This window comes from Mus caroli, unplaced genomic scaffold, assembly GCF_978045245.1.
Source record: "Mus caroli unplaced genomic scaffold, Mus_caroli_1 scaffold_3, whole genome shotgun sequence".
Classification (NCBI taxonomy): Eukaryota; Metazoa; Chordata; class Mammalia; order Rodentia; family Muridae; genus Mus; species Mus caroli.
In genome coordinates, this window is record NW_028227258.1 from 17,145,308 (window position 1) to 17,162,484 (window position 17,177).

The 17,177-nt window shown below is 37.3% G+C and overlaps 1 protein-coding gene across 2 annotated transcripts in view; it reads left to right on the plus strand.

The window, feature by feature from the left end:
- Pkn2 (protein kinase N2) overlaps positions 1-17,177 on the plus strand; it is a 96,743-nt gene that overhangs the window by 35,250 nt on the left and 44,316 nt on the right. For both annotated transcript variants that reach the window (XM_021157819.3, XM_029474931.2), the window contains exon 3: positions 12,657-12,811. In XM_021157819.3, coding sequence (XP_021013478.1) covers positions 12,657-12,811 — 155 coding nt within the window. The remainder of the gene's footprint in view (positions 1-12,656; positions 12,812-17,177) is intronic.

Here is a 17,177-nt window from a genome sequence, read left to right on the forward strand (position 1 = left end):
CTGACTTGTGATTCACTCAACTATGAATGTTTTAGTAACACAAAATGTGGCCCATTTGGTTAGTCCCCTTTAAAAATTTAATTTTAGTGGAATAAAAACCCATATGATAAATGTGTGAGTGATTTACATATATGTTGAAATATATAATTTAATGACTTTTTAACAAATATATACAATGTTTCTAGAGAGATGTCATTAGGTCTACTCAGAAGGCTCCATTACTTCAGTGATTCCATTCCTTTCTGTCCCAGTCAGTTCCCACTCAGTCCTCAGCCCTAGAAGCCACTATTATTCTTTTCTTAGGATATTGACCATTTATTCAGACATTTATTTTAAAAAAGACCTTCTTTAAGCCCTACTGTCAAATTCATGGGCTCCCTAAGAAGCCAAGTTGATAACATTGTGAATCCTTCTCTGACTGTTCTTTTCCTCTCTGTGCTACTTTGTTCATTTATTGTTCTATTGTCATTTATTTCCATCCATGTTTATTACTCACTAATTGTGTGCCCAGTGAAGGCTCACACATTTCCTCATGTTCTCCAGGTTTGTTTTGTTTTGTTTTTTCGAGACAGGGTTTCTCTGTATAGCCCTGGCTGTCCTGGAACTCACTTTGTAGACCAGGCTGGCCTCAAACTCAGAAATCCGCCTGCCTCTGCCTCCCGAGTGCTGGGATTAAAGTCATGCGCCACCAAGCCCAGCTATTCTCCAGGGTTTTAGAAACTGAGACATAGCAGCATATAATTGTGACTATTATAAGTGTTTAAACCCCAGCAAATTGAAATCGTACCTTTATTTTTGTAATTGTTATGAAAGCATATTTTGTCATTTCACTTTAAATATTAAATAAGACAGAGGATAAGCCTAAAATTAAGTTTTAGGATAATACCAAAATTATGTTCTACTGATAATGGTTTGGTTGGTTGGTTGGCTTTTTTTAAAGATAACATTTAATATTTACTTTCTAGATAATTGGAAAACAGATGTATACAATGTCAGTTTGTACTTTGCTTAATACTTTAGTGTGTTGGAATAAAATTTCTTAATTTTGTTAAAATCAGCATTATGTGTGTGTGTGTGTTTGTGTGTGTTCAGCACAGGCATACACAAACATGCCATGATACATACATGGAGGCCAGAAGAGACAGCTTTGTGTGACAGTCCTTGCCTTTTACCTTGCTTAGTACAGACCCTTAGTACAGGGTCTTTTATTGTTTACTGCTGTGTACAGTAAACAGTTTTACCTATTTGTAAAGTAAGGATTTTTATCAGGTGGACTTCTTAATTATATAATGCTGAAATGTTGTTTATTATAAAGGCCTGGACATTTGGGGCTGGTATTAAAAATTAAGGTGTTCATTTGCTATTCCAAGGCACATGAAATGAATATTTGCTATTTATGCCCAGAATTTCTTAATCTTCCATTCATTTTCCATATACTTTAAAATACAGGGGGAAATCTATCTCAGTAGTTCCATAAAGGCAAATGATAAAATTGAACCTTTTTCATGATAAAAATTCAACAAATTAGAAGTAGTAAGAATTGTATTCAACACACACACATGCATATATGAGAGATAGTCTCACAGTTCCTATCACATTAATGGTAAATAGTTGAAAGCTTTTCCTAGAATGTCAGGAGCAAGACAGGATAAGCCACTCTTAGGGTTCTCATCAGTAAAGTACTAGAAGTCCTCGCCAGAGCAATTAAGGAGGAAAGGAACTAAAATGCATAAAGAAGAAATGAATTATCTGTCTCTGCTTGCTGACAACATTATTTCGTACCTAGAGACTTCCATCTAACTCACCAAAATCTCCCCCCAAAATAACCTTTTAGAACTAATAATGAAATTTAGTAAAGTTTTAGAATACAAAATTGGTAGCATTTCCTTACATTAATAGTATGATAAATGAAACAAATTTTTTTTTAAAATCCTGCTTATTGAGATCCAGCTCAAGGGGAGGTCCCAAGACCTGACAGTATTACTGAGGCTATGGAGCGCTCACAAAAAGGGACCTATCATGACTGCTCTCCAAAAGACCCAACAAGCAGTTGAAAGAGCCAGATGCAGATATTTGCACCCAACCAATGGACAGAAGCAGCTGACTCCTGTGGTTGAATTAGAGAAAGGCTGAAAGAAGCTGAGGAGAAGAGAAGGGCAATCCTATAGGAGGACCAGCAGTCTCAATTAATCTGGACCCCTGAGATCTCTCAAACACTGGACCACCAAACAGACAGCATACACCAGCTGATATGAGGCCCCCAACACACATACAGTCGAGGACTTCCGGATCTGTGTTCATTCAGAGATGATGCACCTAACCCTCAAGAGATTGGAGGCCCCAGGGAGTTTAGAAGTCAGGTGGGGTGGGGAGTGGGGGCATCCACATGGAGATGGGGTGGGGAGGAGGTATGGGATGTGGAGTGGTCGGAGGGTGGATGGGGAGCAGGAAATGAAATATGGAGTTTAAAAAATTATTTTAAAAAATCCTACTTATTAATAGTGTAAAATTTCACATATTTAAGACTTAATCTAATCAAGGAAATGGACAAACCATATAATACAAATTGTTAAATATTGGCTATAAGAAATTTGAATGCCATAAATCAGAGGGAAAAATGTCCTATGTTCGTAGGTAGAATAATTAGTGTTGTAACCAAGGTAGTACAGGCCTGTAAACTCTTCTAACTTAGAAGGCTGAGACAGGAGGATTTGCAAGTTCAAGATCTACTGGTCAACAAAGTGAATTTAATTTAAGGCTTGCCCGCAGAAGTTAGTAAGACCATGTCACAACATGCAAAGTAAACGGTCGAGGGTATAACACAGTGGTAAAGGCTTTGCCTAGCATGCTTGAGTCTTTAGAAGGTGTAAAATGATAATATTTCAATGTCCATACTGGCAAAAGATATCTATAGATGTAATAGGAGTTTCTGACAAAATCTTAGTATTCTTTTATTGGTAGTGAGTGGGATGTGCATGCTTATGTATGTGTGAGCCACATGTGTGTAGAGGTCGGAAGACAGTTTCAGGAATGGTTCTCTCCATCCATCATAAGTTATGGGTTCAGACTTTGGTCATCACCTTGCATGGTAGACACCTTCATTTTTTGTGTCATTTTGCCAGCCTCCAGTATCATTCTTCACAGAGCTATTAATAGAAAAATATCCATAAAACTTGTTTGGAACCACAGAAGACCATTTAGAAAAAAAGAACATCTAGAAGTATCATATTACTGGTTTTCAAAGTTTATTTTAAAGCTATATTAATTAAAACAGCGTGATATTGGTATAAAACAGACATCAACTAATAAAGTAAACTGGCCTAGAAATAAGTTCATACATTTATTGTCAATTTTGGCAAAAGTGTTAGAAATGAATGCTCAACAGAAAAGACCTCTTTAATAAATAATTTGGAAAACTGGGTATCAATATGTGAAAAAATAAAAATTGACACATAATGCACCCTTACACTGAATCAATTAAAAATGAATTAGAGACTTAAATTTAAGATTTGAAGCTATAAGCTACAAGAAGCAAACTAGGAGAGAATATTCATGACCTTAGCCTGAGAAGGGCCTTCTTGAAAATAATAATAGATAAAAATAGATAAATGGTTTTGCAACAAATTTTAAAAGTTTTTACATGACAAAGGAAACAACAGATTGAAGAGACAACACACAGGTTACAGAAAAATATATGCAAATTACATATTAAGGTATTATTCAAGAAATTCTGACTACCAATAAAAAAAGAACATTATCCTAGTTTTTTTGTTTTTGTGGATATTTTTAAATTTAACTTAATTTTTTTTGTACTTATTCACTTTACATCCTGCTCACTGCTCCCCTCCCACAATCCATCCCCAACTCCTCTTCTCCTCTGGGCAGGTGGGGGCCCCCTTGGGTGTCCCCCTACACTGATACTTTAGTTCTGCAAGGCAGGTGCTTCCTTGCCCATAGAGCTGTAGATGTGGTTCACTGATAATATAAGACTCTGGGCTCTACCAATCACCACAAATATGGGCAGGAGATAACAAAACAAAAACCGAAACCAAACAAACAAACAAACAAAAAACAACAACAAAACACACCCTAAATATAAGCACTTCTTAGAAGAAAGGGAAATTGAAGTGTTTAATAGCTAATCATTGCAGAACTGTACCTGAAAAACATGGAGAGGTATTTTTTCCCATCTCTTAGATGGGTAATTTATTTAGAAGTTAAAGGGTACATGTACAAGGATGCAGAAAGGAGGAAATCTCTGTGTTCTTAGTGCTACTGCAACTTAGGAGAACTAATATGGGAAAGAGTATGAAGGTTTCTCATAAACAAAAGGTAGAAAAAGCTGCTCAGGGGTAAAAGTGTGGGGAAGACCTCCATTCCATCTGTACCACTATACAACTGCCATGAGATTCAGTAGTCTTACTTCTGCATATTTGCTCAAAGGAGTTGAAATCAGTACATGAAAGAGATGGTACACTGCCCCCTATGTTCCTTGCAGTAGTTTGTTTTTTTTTTTTTTTTTTTTTTTTTTTTTTTTTTTTTTTTTTACCATATCTATGCTGTACAAACAATTGAAGTTAACAAATGGATTGAAACTAGGGTTTCAATCTGTGTATATAGTTCACTTGGTAGAGCCCTTTCCTTCTAAGCACAAGGCTCTAAACTCAATCCTCAGTACCACCACTCCTCACATGGTTTTATATATGTGGGGAATACCATTAAGCCATTAAATGGTGGAGCTGTCATTTGAAACATAGATTAACCTAGTGAGCATTATCGGAAGCAAAACAAGCCATAAAGAGGAGACAAGTTATTTGCACAAGTAGCTGTTTAATTAGCCTAATTTGGATATTCCTGGTATATACATGAAATATACTGTACACAATAATTATATATTATTATATATATAGTTATATAAATAATTATATATAATACTATATATATACTACTTTTATAATAATACTTTTTAAAATGAGAATTCTCTCTTTACAAAGAGAATAATCTTATGGAATGTTAATTTTAGCACACATAGAAATTAGAAGTATGCTTAGTTGAGACAAAATGTACCTTACATGAAAGATTATAGATTTCTATAAGATGGAGCCGCAGTTAAAAATTAGCACCCTATTCTAAAGGATCTGTTTGGGAAAGAACCATTTCTGAGCCTTGGTCTCTTAAATGAAACATTATTAAAGAAGAGGTTAAGAAAATGATGTCAGGCTTTTTGGAGCCCAGTTAGATACCTGAGACAGAAGGATCAGGGGTTCAGGACAGCCTGGCTTAGGCTACATAGTGGGTTGCAGTCCAGCTAAAGCTACACAGTGAAGCTCTGTCTCAAAACACACAACAAACACTACAACACGTGTCAACCATGGTGGGGTTTTTTTGTTGTTGTTTTGTTTTATTTTTGATATTTTACATTTCAAATGTTATCCCCTTTCCTTCCACCCACCCACCCCCAACTCCCCTCTCTCAATTCCTCTAGACTGGGGCATCTGTCAAGCCTTCATAGGACCAAGGACCTCTCTTCCCATTGATGCATAACAAGGCCATCCTCTGCTACATATGCAGCTGGAGCCATATGTACTCTTTTGTTGATGGCTTAGTGCCTGGGAGTTTGTGGGGTGGGGAGCTCTGGTTGTTTGATATTGTTGTTCTTCCTATGGGGTTGCAAACCCCTTCAACTCCTTCAGTCCTTTCTCTAACTCCTATACTGGGGACCCCACGCTCAGTCCAATGGTTGGCTGCAAACATCTGCTTCTGTATTTGTAAGGCATTGGCAGGACCTCTCAGGAGACAGCCATATCAGGCTCCTTCAGCATGCACTTCTTGGCATCCACAATAGTGTCTGGGTTTGGTAACTGAATATAGGATGAATTTCCAGGTGGAAGAGTCTATAGATGGCCTTTCTTTCAGACTCTACTCTACACTTTATCTCCATATTTGCTCCTGTGAGTATTTTGTCTCCTTCTAAGAAGTACCAAAGCACCCACATTTTGGTCTTCCTTCTTCTTGAGCTTCATGTGGTCTGTGAATTGTATATTGGTTATTTGGAACTTTTGGGCTAATATCCGTTATCAGTGACTGCATACCATTTGTGTTCTTTTAACCATGGTGTTATAAGCCTTAATTCTAGCACTTGGGAGGCCTAGACCCCTGTCTCAAAACAACAAAACCAACAAACACAGCATGTTTTAAGTTCCCTGTTTTCATCTCTTAAAAATGATTTATTGTATTGTATAGGGGGAGGTTCGGGAGTGCACAAGCTACAAGTTCGAGGGATATATTTCGGATTACACTTAACAGCTTTATCCACTGAGCTATCTCACTGGCCCATGTTTTTCATCTGAAGTCATTTTTCTATCTTTTGATACCTTCAAAATACAATATATGAGGAATTTTTTGTTTGCTTTTTGTAAGCAAGTAACAAAATTGAGGTTTGTATTTGTTTTTCCCAAGTGAAAGTTAATCTTAGCTTTTTTTTTTTTTTTTTAAGTTTTTGCTAACTAAAGTATAATTTATTAAACCATTCTTGGATCAATAGAAGTGTAAGTTTAATTTTGCTGCTATCACAAATGTGGCATGAAAGTTAAAACTGAATCTTATATGTAGTATAGTATAAAAGGTGAATCTATGAAATGGATTGTTATATAATTGCTTAGTATTCCTACTGTCTAATGAATTCCTCACTCCTGAGCAAAGTTTGAATTGTAAGCTCACTAAGGGTGACTTTGTGACCAATAATAAATCACTTTTTTTTTCTATCCCTGGATTTGTTTCCTGTTTGCCATAAGCATACAGCTAAGTGTGTAGATCCTTAATATTTGAATTCTTATTAAAAATTATTTTTATCTTTTTATTTAATGTGTATGAGTGTTTTGTCCATATGCATATGTGCACCATGTGCATGCCTTGTGCCCAAGGAGGACAGAACAGGACATATAATTGCGGGTGTTGGTGAGCTTCCATTTGAGTCCTGGGAACTGAACCTGGGTCTTCTGCAAGAAGCAGCACATGCTCTTAACTGCTGAGTCATCTCTCCAGCTCCATTACTTAACTGCTGAGTCATCTCTCCAGCTCCATTAATTGAATTTTTGGATGTAATTTCAAAAAAAGTTTGGGTTTTTTTTTTCGGTTTTGGTTTTGGGTTTTCATTTGTTTTGTTTTGTGTTTCTGTACTGTCCTGATAGTTAACATTTTGTGGACATACCATAACCTACACTTACTGAGAAGGAAGTCTCAAAACAGAATCACTTGAGTTCAGTTGGTCAGTGAAGGGTTAATTTTAGTGCCGTACTTGATGTAATAAAAAAAAAAAAAAGAAAAGATGGATACTGTGTGGCACCAATCCTTGAGCAGAAGAATGTCTTTATTGCCAACTCCCGTCCCCAAACTTCACTACTACTAAGCCTTGTAGTTATACTTCTCCTCAAGTCCATATTCAATGGCAACTACTTAGGAATAGTTTTAGTTTTAACAATGTCATAAAAATAGAAACAAAGTCTTTAGAAATGGAAAGAGCTCCCATGTTCATGGATTGGTAGGATTAATATAGTAAAATGGCCATCTTACCGAAAGCAGTCTACAGATTCAGTGCAATCCCCCATCAAAATTCCAAATCAATTCTTCATAGAGTTAGAAAGAGCATTTTCCAAATTCATGTGGAATAACAAAGAACCCAGGATAGTGAAAACTATTCTCAACAATAAAAGAACTTCTGGGGGAATCACCACCCCTGACCTCAAGCTGTATTACAGAGCAATTGTGATAAAAATTGCATGGTATTGGTACAGTGGCAGGCAGGTATGTCAGTGGAATAGAACTGAAGACCCAGAAATGAACCCACACACCTATGGTCACTTGATCTTCGACAAAGGAGGTAAAACCATCTAGTGGGAAAAAAGACAGCATTTTCAACAAATGATGCTGGTTCAACTGGTGGTCAGCATGTATAACAATGCAAATCAACCCATTCTTATCTCCTTGTACAAAGCTCAAGTCCAAGTGGATCAAGGACCTCCACATAAAATCATATACACTGGAACTAATAGAAAAGAAAGTGGGGAAGAGCCTCGAGGACATGGGCACAGGGGAAAAATTCCTGAACAGAATACAAATAGCTTGTTCTCTAAGATCAAGAATTGACAAATGGGACCTCATAAAATTACAAAGCTTCTGTAAGGCAAAGGACACTGTCAGTAGGACAAAACGACAACCAACAGATTGGGAAAAGATCTTTATCAATCCTACATCCAATAGAGGGCTTATATCCAATATATATAGAGAACTCAAGAAATTACACTCCAGAGAATCAAATAACCCTAATAAAAAATGGAGTACAGAGCTAAACAAAGAATTCTCAACCAAGGAATATCGAAAAGCTGAGAAGCAACTAAAGAAATGTTCAACATCCTTAGTCATGAGGGAAATGCAAATCAAAACAACCCCGAGATTCCACCTCACACCAGTCAGAATGGCTAAGGTCAAAAACTCAGGTGACAGCGTATGCTGGCTGTTGAGGATGTGGAGAAAGAGGAACACTCCTCCACTGCAAGCTGGTACATCCACGCTGGAAATCAGTTTGGCGGTTCCTCAGAAAATTGGACATTGTACTATCTGAGGACCCAGCTATACCACTCCTGGGCATATACTCAGAAGATGCTCCAACATGTAATAAGGACACATGCTCCACTATGTTCATAGCAGCCTTATTTATAATAGCCAGAAGCTGGAAAGAACCCAGATGTCTTTCAACAGAGGAATGGATACAGAAAATGTGGTACATTTACACAGTGGAGTACTACTCAGCTATTAAAAACGATGAATTCATGAAGTTCTTAGGCAAATGGATGGAACTAGAAAATATCATCCTGAGTGAGGTAACCCAATCACAATAGGACATGCATATAATAGTGCATACGGTATGCACTCACTGAAATGTGGATATTAGCCAGAAGTTCGGAATACTCAAGATAAAATTCACATACCACATGAAGCTCAAGAAGAAGGAAGACCACAGTGTGGATATTTCAGTCCTTCTTAGAAGGGGGAACAAAATATCCATTGTAGGAGTTGCAGAGACAAATTTGGGGACAGAAACTGAAGGAAAGGCCCTCCAGTGACTCTCCCACCTGGGGATCCATCCCATATACCGTTCCCAAACCCAGACACTATTGTAGATGCCAACAAGTGCTTGCTGACAGGAGCCTGATATAGCTGTGTCCTGAGAGGCTCTGCCAGTGCCTGACAAATACAGAAGTGGATGCTCACAGCCATCCATTGGACTGAGCACAGAGTTCCCAATGGAGGAGCTAGAGAAAAGGAGCTGAAGGACTTGCAGCCACACAGGAGGAACAAATAATGTGAACTAACCAGTACCCCCAGAGCTCCCAGTGACTAAACCACCCACCAAAGGGTACACATGGAGGGACCCATGTCTTCAGCCGCATATGTAGCAGAGGATGGCATTGTGGGACGACATCAATGAGAGGAGAGACCCTTGGTCTCTTGATGCATTAGTGTAGAGGAATGCCAGGACAGGGAAGTGGGAGTGAATGGGTTAGTAAGGGGAGGGGGGACCAAATAGTGTGGTTATCAGAGGGGAAATGAGGAAAGGGGATAAAATTTGCAATGTAAATAAAGAAAACATCTAATAAAAAAAGGAACTAAAGTTAGCCTATTGCTTTGAGATTAATCCAACTTGTATGTAAGTATCAATAATTGTAAAATTCTTCTGAGTAGGCAGTTGTATAGATGTATCACAGTTTATTTACTGACCAAGCATATTGGAGTTACTGTTATGTTTTAGGCAGTAGTAAGCCAAATTGCTATAAATACTCATGAATGGAATTTTGTAAGAGTAAAAGTTTACACTTCACTTTAATAAAGGGCTAGGACTAAGATTGCAATGATATGTGCTATAGTGTCTTTAAATGTGAATTGCCAATGCATGGGAATTCTGTAATACCACATGCTCTCCAGCACTTGGTATCACGGGTCTGTTTTTAGCCAGTCTGATGTGTGTAATGGTTGACAGTGTACCTTATTGTACTTACAGACTTGATGCAGGATAAAGACAAGTTTAAGGACAATTTAAAAAGCAGCTGCGTGTGCCTTAGGCACAGAGAATATTCAGAATAAAGTCTCATTTCCTAGTAGGTGCTGTGCACCACTTTTAGACAATAAAGCACAAAACAGGAGCAATTCTGAACAAATATTACTACCAGTGTTGTTTCACCTTAATAAAAAGCTGTCACACCCAACAATCTTACCCATGTCAGTTGCTTGTAATGCATTAAGAAACCTAACCTGAGTTGACATTGGTTTATTAAATATTTAAGCAAAATTTCTTCAGTTGATAGCATTTGAAAAAGGTTACCTTGAATATACAAAATAAGAAAGCTCCATTATATTTTGAGTAGGTTTCAGGTGACTATAGAAGATAAGTCTTCCTGTAGAGAGGAAAGAGGGACTTTAGGAAAATATAAATAAGCAGGTAGGGAAGGTGGCAGGATTCTGAAGCACTTTTGTTTATAAGCCAACAGTTTATGAATACCAAATGAAAACCAAAATGTTGGTCACTGAATAGTACTTAGTGCCTTGTAGACTTGTAGATAGAAGCTTAAGAAAATGGGTAAGTGACTAGTGCATCTGTGTAATATACTTTTATTAATAGATTTGCTTAGGCTTACTTCAACTGACTTTCCCCCAGCTGTTTTAAATGAAGTAAATAGCTTTGTCCCATTAAGCAGACACTCTGGCTGTACAAATGTACCTTTATGGATTTTGAATATAGAGTCAGCTAGCTATAAATGAACACCAAAGGTAATCTATGATCTGAGTAGTCATCCAGCTAGATCATTATATTGCTATATGGTTGCACACCACTTGGATGACCTTCAGACCTTGTTTTGATTATTTATTGCAAAGCAAAAGAAGCTAGGCAGTATGTGCTTCCCTGGGGTATTTTGTGAACAACATGTTTTAGTAGAGTATAGGTCACGCATGAGGCACCGAAGCTCACATGATCAGGATGTACAACCTCTCTAGATGTAGGTAAGAATCTTAAACATTTCCCTACACAGGAAGAAAAGACTCAATGTCAACCACATTTCTAATCTCAAACACATCAAGGTGGTCTGGGAAGATGCCTGAGAGCATTTGATGCTTCTGCAGAAGGCCTGAGTTTCGTTCCTAGCACACACTTTGCCACTTGTAACTGCAGTTCTAGGGGGTCCAGTGCCCACTTCTGGCCTCAACAGATAAAGGCACTGCATGCTTGTGTAGACTTACATACATGCAGACAAAAACACATTCCACAAGAAATAAAAATAGATATTTATAAGAGGAAATGGTTGATCTAAAAGTAACGCTAATTTCCATGCTCTAAACCTATAAAATATCTTTGAAACATTTATTCAGTTGTGGTTTTATCAAAAATATCCTGTTGTTTGTTTCCTTATTTCATGTTTTCAGTGGGTCTCCATCCTCTCTGTACTCGTTTATATACAGGTACAAATTTATAACAAGTCCAAGATTCCCTTTATAATGGCCTGGCGTCTATATGTTACTCCAGTTTCTGCTGTTAATCCCAAATCCAGTTTTTCCTGTAATAGTTATGTTTGCCTTGTCTTTTTTATCTCCCTATTCTACACAGTAAATATTTTAGTGTTGTAATTGACTTGCAGTAATAGAAAAGGATTTAATATACAGCATCTCTAACAAAACATAATAAAGTTTGTATACATGTTTCTAAAGACAAAGAACTTTATTACATCGTCAGGCAAACCATGCTGTTGTAGGCAGCCCTAACAACCAGGATTCATCTCGTGATACAACTTAGGTCCCCATCACCTTTCATCCGCTGGTTCTTTCTCAGACCCATGTCGAAACAGGAAGAAGACAGCTTTCATTTCATTTAAAGGCAGATGTTTAGACAGGGATCATTTCTCCCTTCGTCCCAGGCTAAACATCACCCGCTGTCTTACAAACAATACATTCCTGATCTCTCTCCAGCAGAGGGCTTGGTACTTTCTATATACTTCAGTTCTTTTTAACTCATACTAAGTTCTGTTTGCAGAGAATTACCAGGGTAGAATTTATGTAATATTTAGATATTTTATTCTCATATCAATAATGTGACAAAGGGTGTGTGATATCTGCATATTTTATTCTCATCAATAATGTGACGTAGGGAGAATTTAGTTATTGAATAGAATAGTCAAATTATGTTTACATGTATATAGTTTAAGTGTAGTATTTGAACAACTTGTAGGCATAACTCATCTTACCACAAACTGGTTTCAGATTCACCAGATAGCCCACATTGGCCTTACTCATGTAATGGTCACTTCTGTAGGGAGTGAGCTGAGTTAAGGTAGTTCAGCCTTTGTTTGAGTTGGTTGAACTCTTTATTATCTGTAAGCACAAGGAGATTTCATTTAAGTGACTTGAAACTTATTTCAAACTCTACATTAACTTACACATTATGTTTTCAATGATAATTTTTATTAATGTATATCAATTGTATGATATAATGGATTTTATTGTGCCATTTTCACACATTCAGATAACATATTTTGGTCAGATTCACCCTGACATCCCAGTTTTAAACAACAGTTGATTCTAGTAACAATCACGTGATATTTTGTACACAGATTGTCCGAGGACTCCAGATACTCCAAATAGTGACTCTCGTAGTTCTACTAGCAACAATAGACTGATGGCCTTACAGAAACAACTGGATATAGAACTTAAAGTAAAGCAGGGTGCAGAGAACATGATACAGATGTACTCAAATGGCTCTTCAAAGGTAAGGAAATCCCTAGTATTTATATGCTCCGTATATATGAGTTTGCCTACCCCCTAAAATTTCATTTGTCATCCCAGGATCCAAAATAGGAGGAATTTGACTCTCATTGTCAGCCTTTCAGAGTGCTGGACTTGGTTCATCTGGCAATCCGAGCTCTCTGCTAATGTCAGCAGGTGATTGCTGCCTTCCAAAGCTCTCCTGGTGTAAATGGGAGTCGTTTTCATTCCACGTAGTGCTCCATTTTTCACATGTTTATGGTTTCAGTTGGTAAGTTTAGAGTCCTAGTGACCCGGAGACAATTTTAGCTGCACAATTGGAAAATATAGACAAAAAATAGAAATGTTTTTAAAACAATAGTATAAAAATTGTGTAGTCTCTCCAAACCTAATTAATGGATAAGGAACATGGAGTTCTCTGTAACTTTTCTATAATCCTAAAATTACACCAAAACAAAAAAATTATTTACAAAAAAAAAAAAAAAACTAGACTAAAATGGGTTTTCTGACCAAGCAGGCTCTGGGAAAGGGCAAATGAAAGCTGACATCCTAGCATCACTTGCGCTACTGGCTTACTGTTGTACATTCTTCAGACTGTTACTGTAACTACCATTTGCAATCAGTGTTGAGGGAGCAGTTCATAATGAGAACATGTGCTTGCAGATATACTGTGGCAGGGCAACAAACTGTTAGGGACCTCTGAACCACATTCCAACATAAGGCTCCATAGATTTTATGATTCTGAAAATCTGAGGTGCATTTATTATAAGTTCTACATATCTAATCTCAAGTTATTCTAAACATTCTTATCTATGAACATCAGTGTTTCTTCATTTTTCAAAACTTGGGGGTGTGTGTTATTTTTGTGTATGGTGTGTGTGTGTGTTCAGGTATGCATGCCACAGCATGATTGTGGAGGTCACAAGACTACTGTAGGAGTTAGCTCTTACCCTCTACCATGTGAATTACAGGGATCAAACTCAGATCACCAGATTTTGGCAGCAGGTATCCTTACACATCAAAACCTCTCTCTGCCCCAGTATTTTTATTTGTATGTGTTTGTATATATCCATTCATACATGTATATAATATATACACATACACACATACACACACACACACACATATATGTAGGTATCCATATATTAGATATTAAAACTTCAAAATAAAAGCTCTTTGGTATTTATTTTTGTTCCAGCATGGAAAGAATGTGAAGCAAAAGGGAAAAGGATGATTTCCTAATGTCTTCCTGCCCACTTTTCCAATAAACAAAGAATATGTGCATAATAAGTAAGGTTTTAAGGTTAATTATGAAAATTAGCTAGATTAACAACATTTTAAAAACTTAGTGGAGTATGCTTCTAATGTTCAATAGATAGCTCATCAGGGAGAGGACCCCATGAACATTTTAGCCTTGCCTGTCTATTGACAGGCCTATCTGTTAGAGCCACCAAAGTGTATATGGATTTATGTTTACAGAGGCAGTGTCTTGCCTCACAGATGACAATTCATGTCTCTCTGTCTTCTTGTTATTACATTTCAGTACACCCCACCTTCCACAGTGCTCCCCTGTTATATAGATGTCTTGGTTAGCAATAAGCACTCAACTGCCACTGGCTCTCGGCATTTTTAGGAACCACAAATCTGTGCATTCACCAAGTCTTCTCTGATTAATGCTTTATTGATACAGCGTCTCACTATTTAGCACACACTGGCCTCAGATCCACAATCCTCTTACCCAAGTACTAGGGTTATAGTCATTTGCTAATGTATCTAGCTTGGTTTTATTCTTGGACTTTATTATAGGAAAGTTTATTTATTTGTATCAAAGGTTGTTATGAATGTTCCGCTACATGATGGCAAGCATTTTAATATTGAATTAAGCCAATTAGTGCTATCTGTCATAAGATTTTTTTTAAAGTCTCAAGTTGATAGGTTAATTTAAGGTCGAAGTGTGGATAAAAGGGCCATCAGTTCCATTGTATTCTACTAGTTGTCTTTGAGACCTGTAAGACTAAGGACAAACTGATAAATTTAACTGTTATGAACATACTAAAATCAAAGAAGTACATGGATAAATTACAAAAATCATAGGTCCAAACTAAACACATCTGAACATAGTGCTAAGACAGATATTTAATATTCCAGTAGCTTTTGAATTTTAATTAGGAAATCACATAATTGATGGTACTTAATTAGAAGACCAAAGCCTATTAGCAACTGCTGTAGTCTCCAAGACAGTCTTAACGTGTTTCTTCTGTCTGGAATTGATATTAACTGTTAACTTCTCAAAGAATCAAAGTACATTTTTATGAGATTAGAGATAAAATTGAGTTGAAATTATGTGGAGTATTGAGAGGAATTAGTTTAATACTCATGGTAGGTTCTGGGATATAAGCTCTCAGAAAACCTGTCTTAAAAAAGCAATAGCATGTATAAAGAATTGGAAATAATAATAGTGGCTTGTGCAAGTGATTGCAAACCTGAAGAAGAATCACTGAAGTGCCATAACAAATCCTTTATGTCTTTACAGAGGAATTTGAAAAGCAATTTGATACTTAAAAACTAAATTCAGCAAAGCTTGGTAGCCCATGCCTGTAATTCCAACACTTAGGACACTGAGATAGGAAGACCATTACTATACTGCCAGCATGGGCTGTGAAATGAAACTCTACAAAGGGGTCACTACTTTGTCTGATGGTGGTCTGAGCAGCCTAGTTAAGGAACTGTGGTAGTCAGTAGAGGTATAACACAAGTCAGTAGCATATTTTTTAACCTAATTTACTTAAGAGTGAATAGAGTTCACTCTTTGTGTGTATGGTGTACATATGTACATATGCACATCCAAGTGTATATGCAAGTGGGTGTGTGTATGTGAGGAGGTCAGAAGTTTAAAAAGTCTGCTTTTATAGGAGTCAGGTTAAATGACTCTTTATGTCTTGAAGTAGTAGCAAAAATAAAGGAGATAGAATCAAGCTATTGGTATCTGGACGGGGAAGAAACACAGTCAATGATGACCCTTAAGTGGTTATGAAGGCAGAGTGAATTGAATGTGCTATTCACGTTGATAAGAAATTCACAAGAGAGGGAATAAGCAATTTGGGGGCAGGGATGATTAATTTCAGATTCACAGTCCAATCCTCTTCAGCAGTTTAGTTCCTGGTTTCTGTGTAATAAAATCCCCTATTCTATATGTGGTAATATCTAGACTTGCCCTTTCAAAATTTAGGTCAGATATTTTCAACCTCCTGGTCAAAGCCCAGAATGACGTTCCATCATACTTTAGACAAAAATCCAAACTCCTTATTCTGGTTCTGTAGTCCCATAAAATTTGCCCCTGTGTAATCTTCTAGAAACAGTTTGGTCCTCCTATCCTGTACCCTCACCGACTTTTCCCTACCCTTTGTGTATAGCCAGCACACTCTACTCAGGACCTTTGCGTAGGTATTTTCTTCTCTGAAATAGTTTTATGCCTTTTCCTCATTTCCTTAGCACCCCTCCCCCCCCTTTTCCCCCTCTGGTGCTATCATTTCACAGAAAGCTCTTTATTACTGTCCCAAATGAAATACCAACTCTTGTCTCCTTTAGTACATTACCACTAACCTGAATTAGTTTATGTGTGATATGGATAGCTTTTTCTTTCCCCAGATCCTCCTTCTTTCATCCTTCACAATGTTGTTCTTTTAGATCCCTGTCTGCTCAGGCTATCTTTGAACTTCCTATGTAGTTAGGCTGGCTCCAAGCTTGCGTGTGATGCTGCTCTCTTCTGCTTTCTAAGTGTTGGTTCCTCTAGGCTTGTGCACCCATGCACGCCACATGATCAGTTTCTTTATCGTGTGTTTAACATTAGAATGTAAATGGTATGTAGGGCACGAGCATTGCTTTGCTTTTCACTGCTCTTATGTGTTAGTAGAGCTTCCACCTGGTGTACTGACATACTCTGTTACAAAGCTCATTACTTATTTACAAGACTAAATGCTGCTCTACCACTCATTCGTTACTACTTATCTTCCATTGGCTGCTGTTGAACACTGTTCTTTCTTGACTTCCTACCTGTGTGTACTATAGCTTTTTCTACTTTATCGTTTATATGACTAAGATGTTTTTACTATTAATACAAAGACCCAGGGGATGAGATACACTTAATCGTATGTTATCATGTAAGGAGTAGTACTTCTTACCGTTATCTAATTGAGCACTTGTGGCTCCATGTAGCATCACTGACTCTTTGAAGGTTTTGATAAGGCTTGTTAAGGAGATGTGCCCAGTCCTTATATTCAGATAGTACACAAACCCATTATTCAGATCTACGGTTCTTTACAATGATTTCCTCCCTCCTTTGTATTCCCAAGCCTTAGCATACTTTTTGC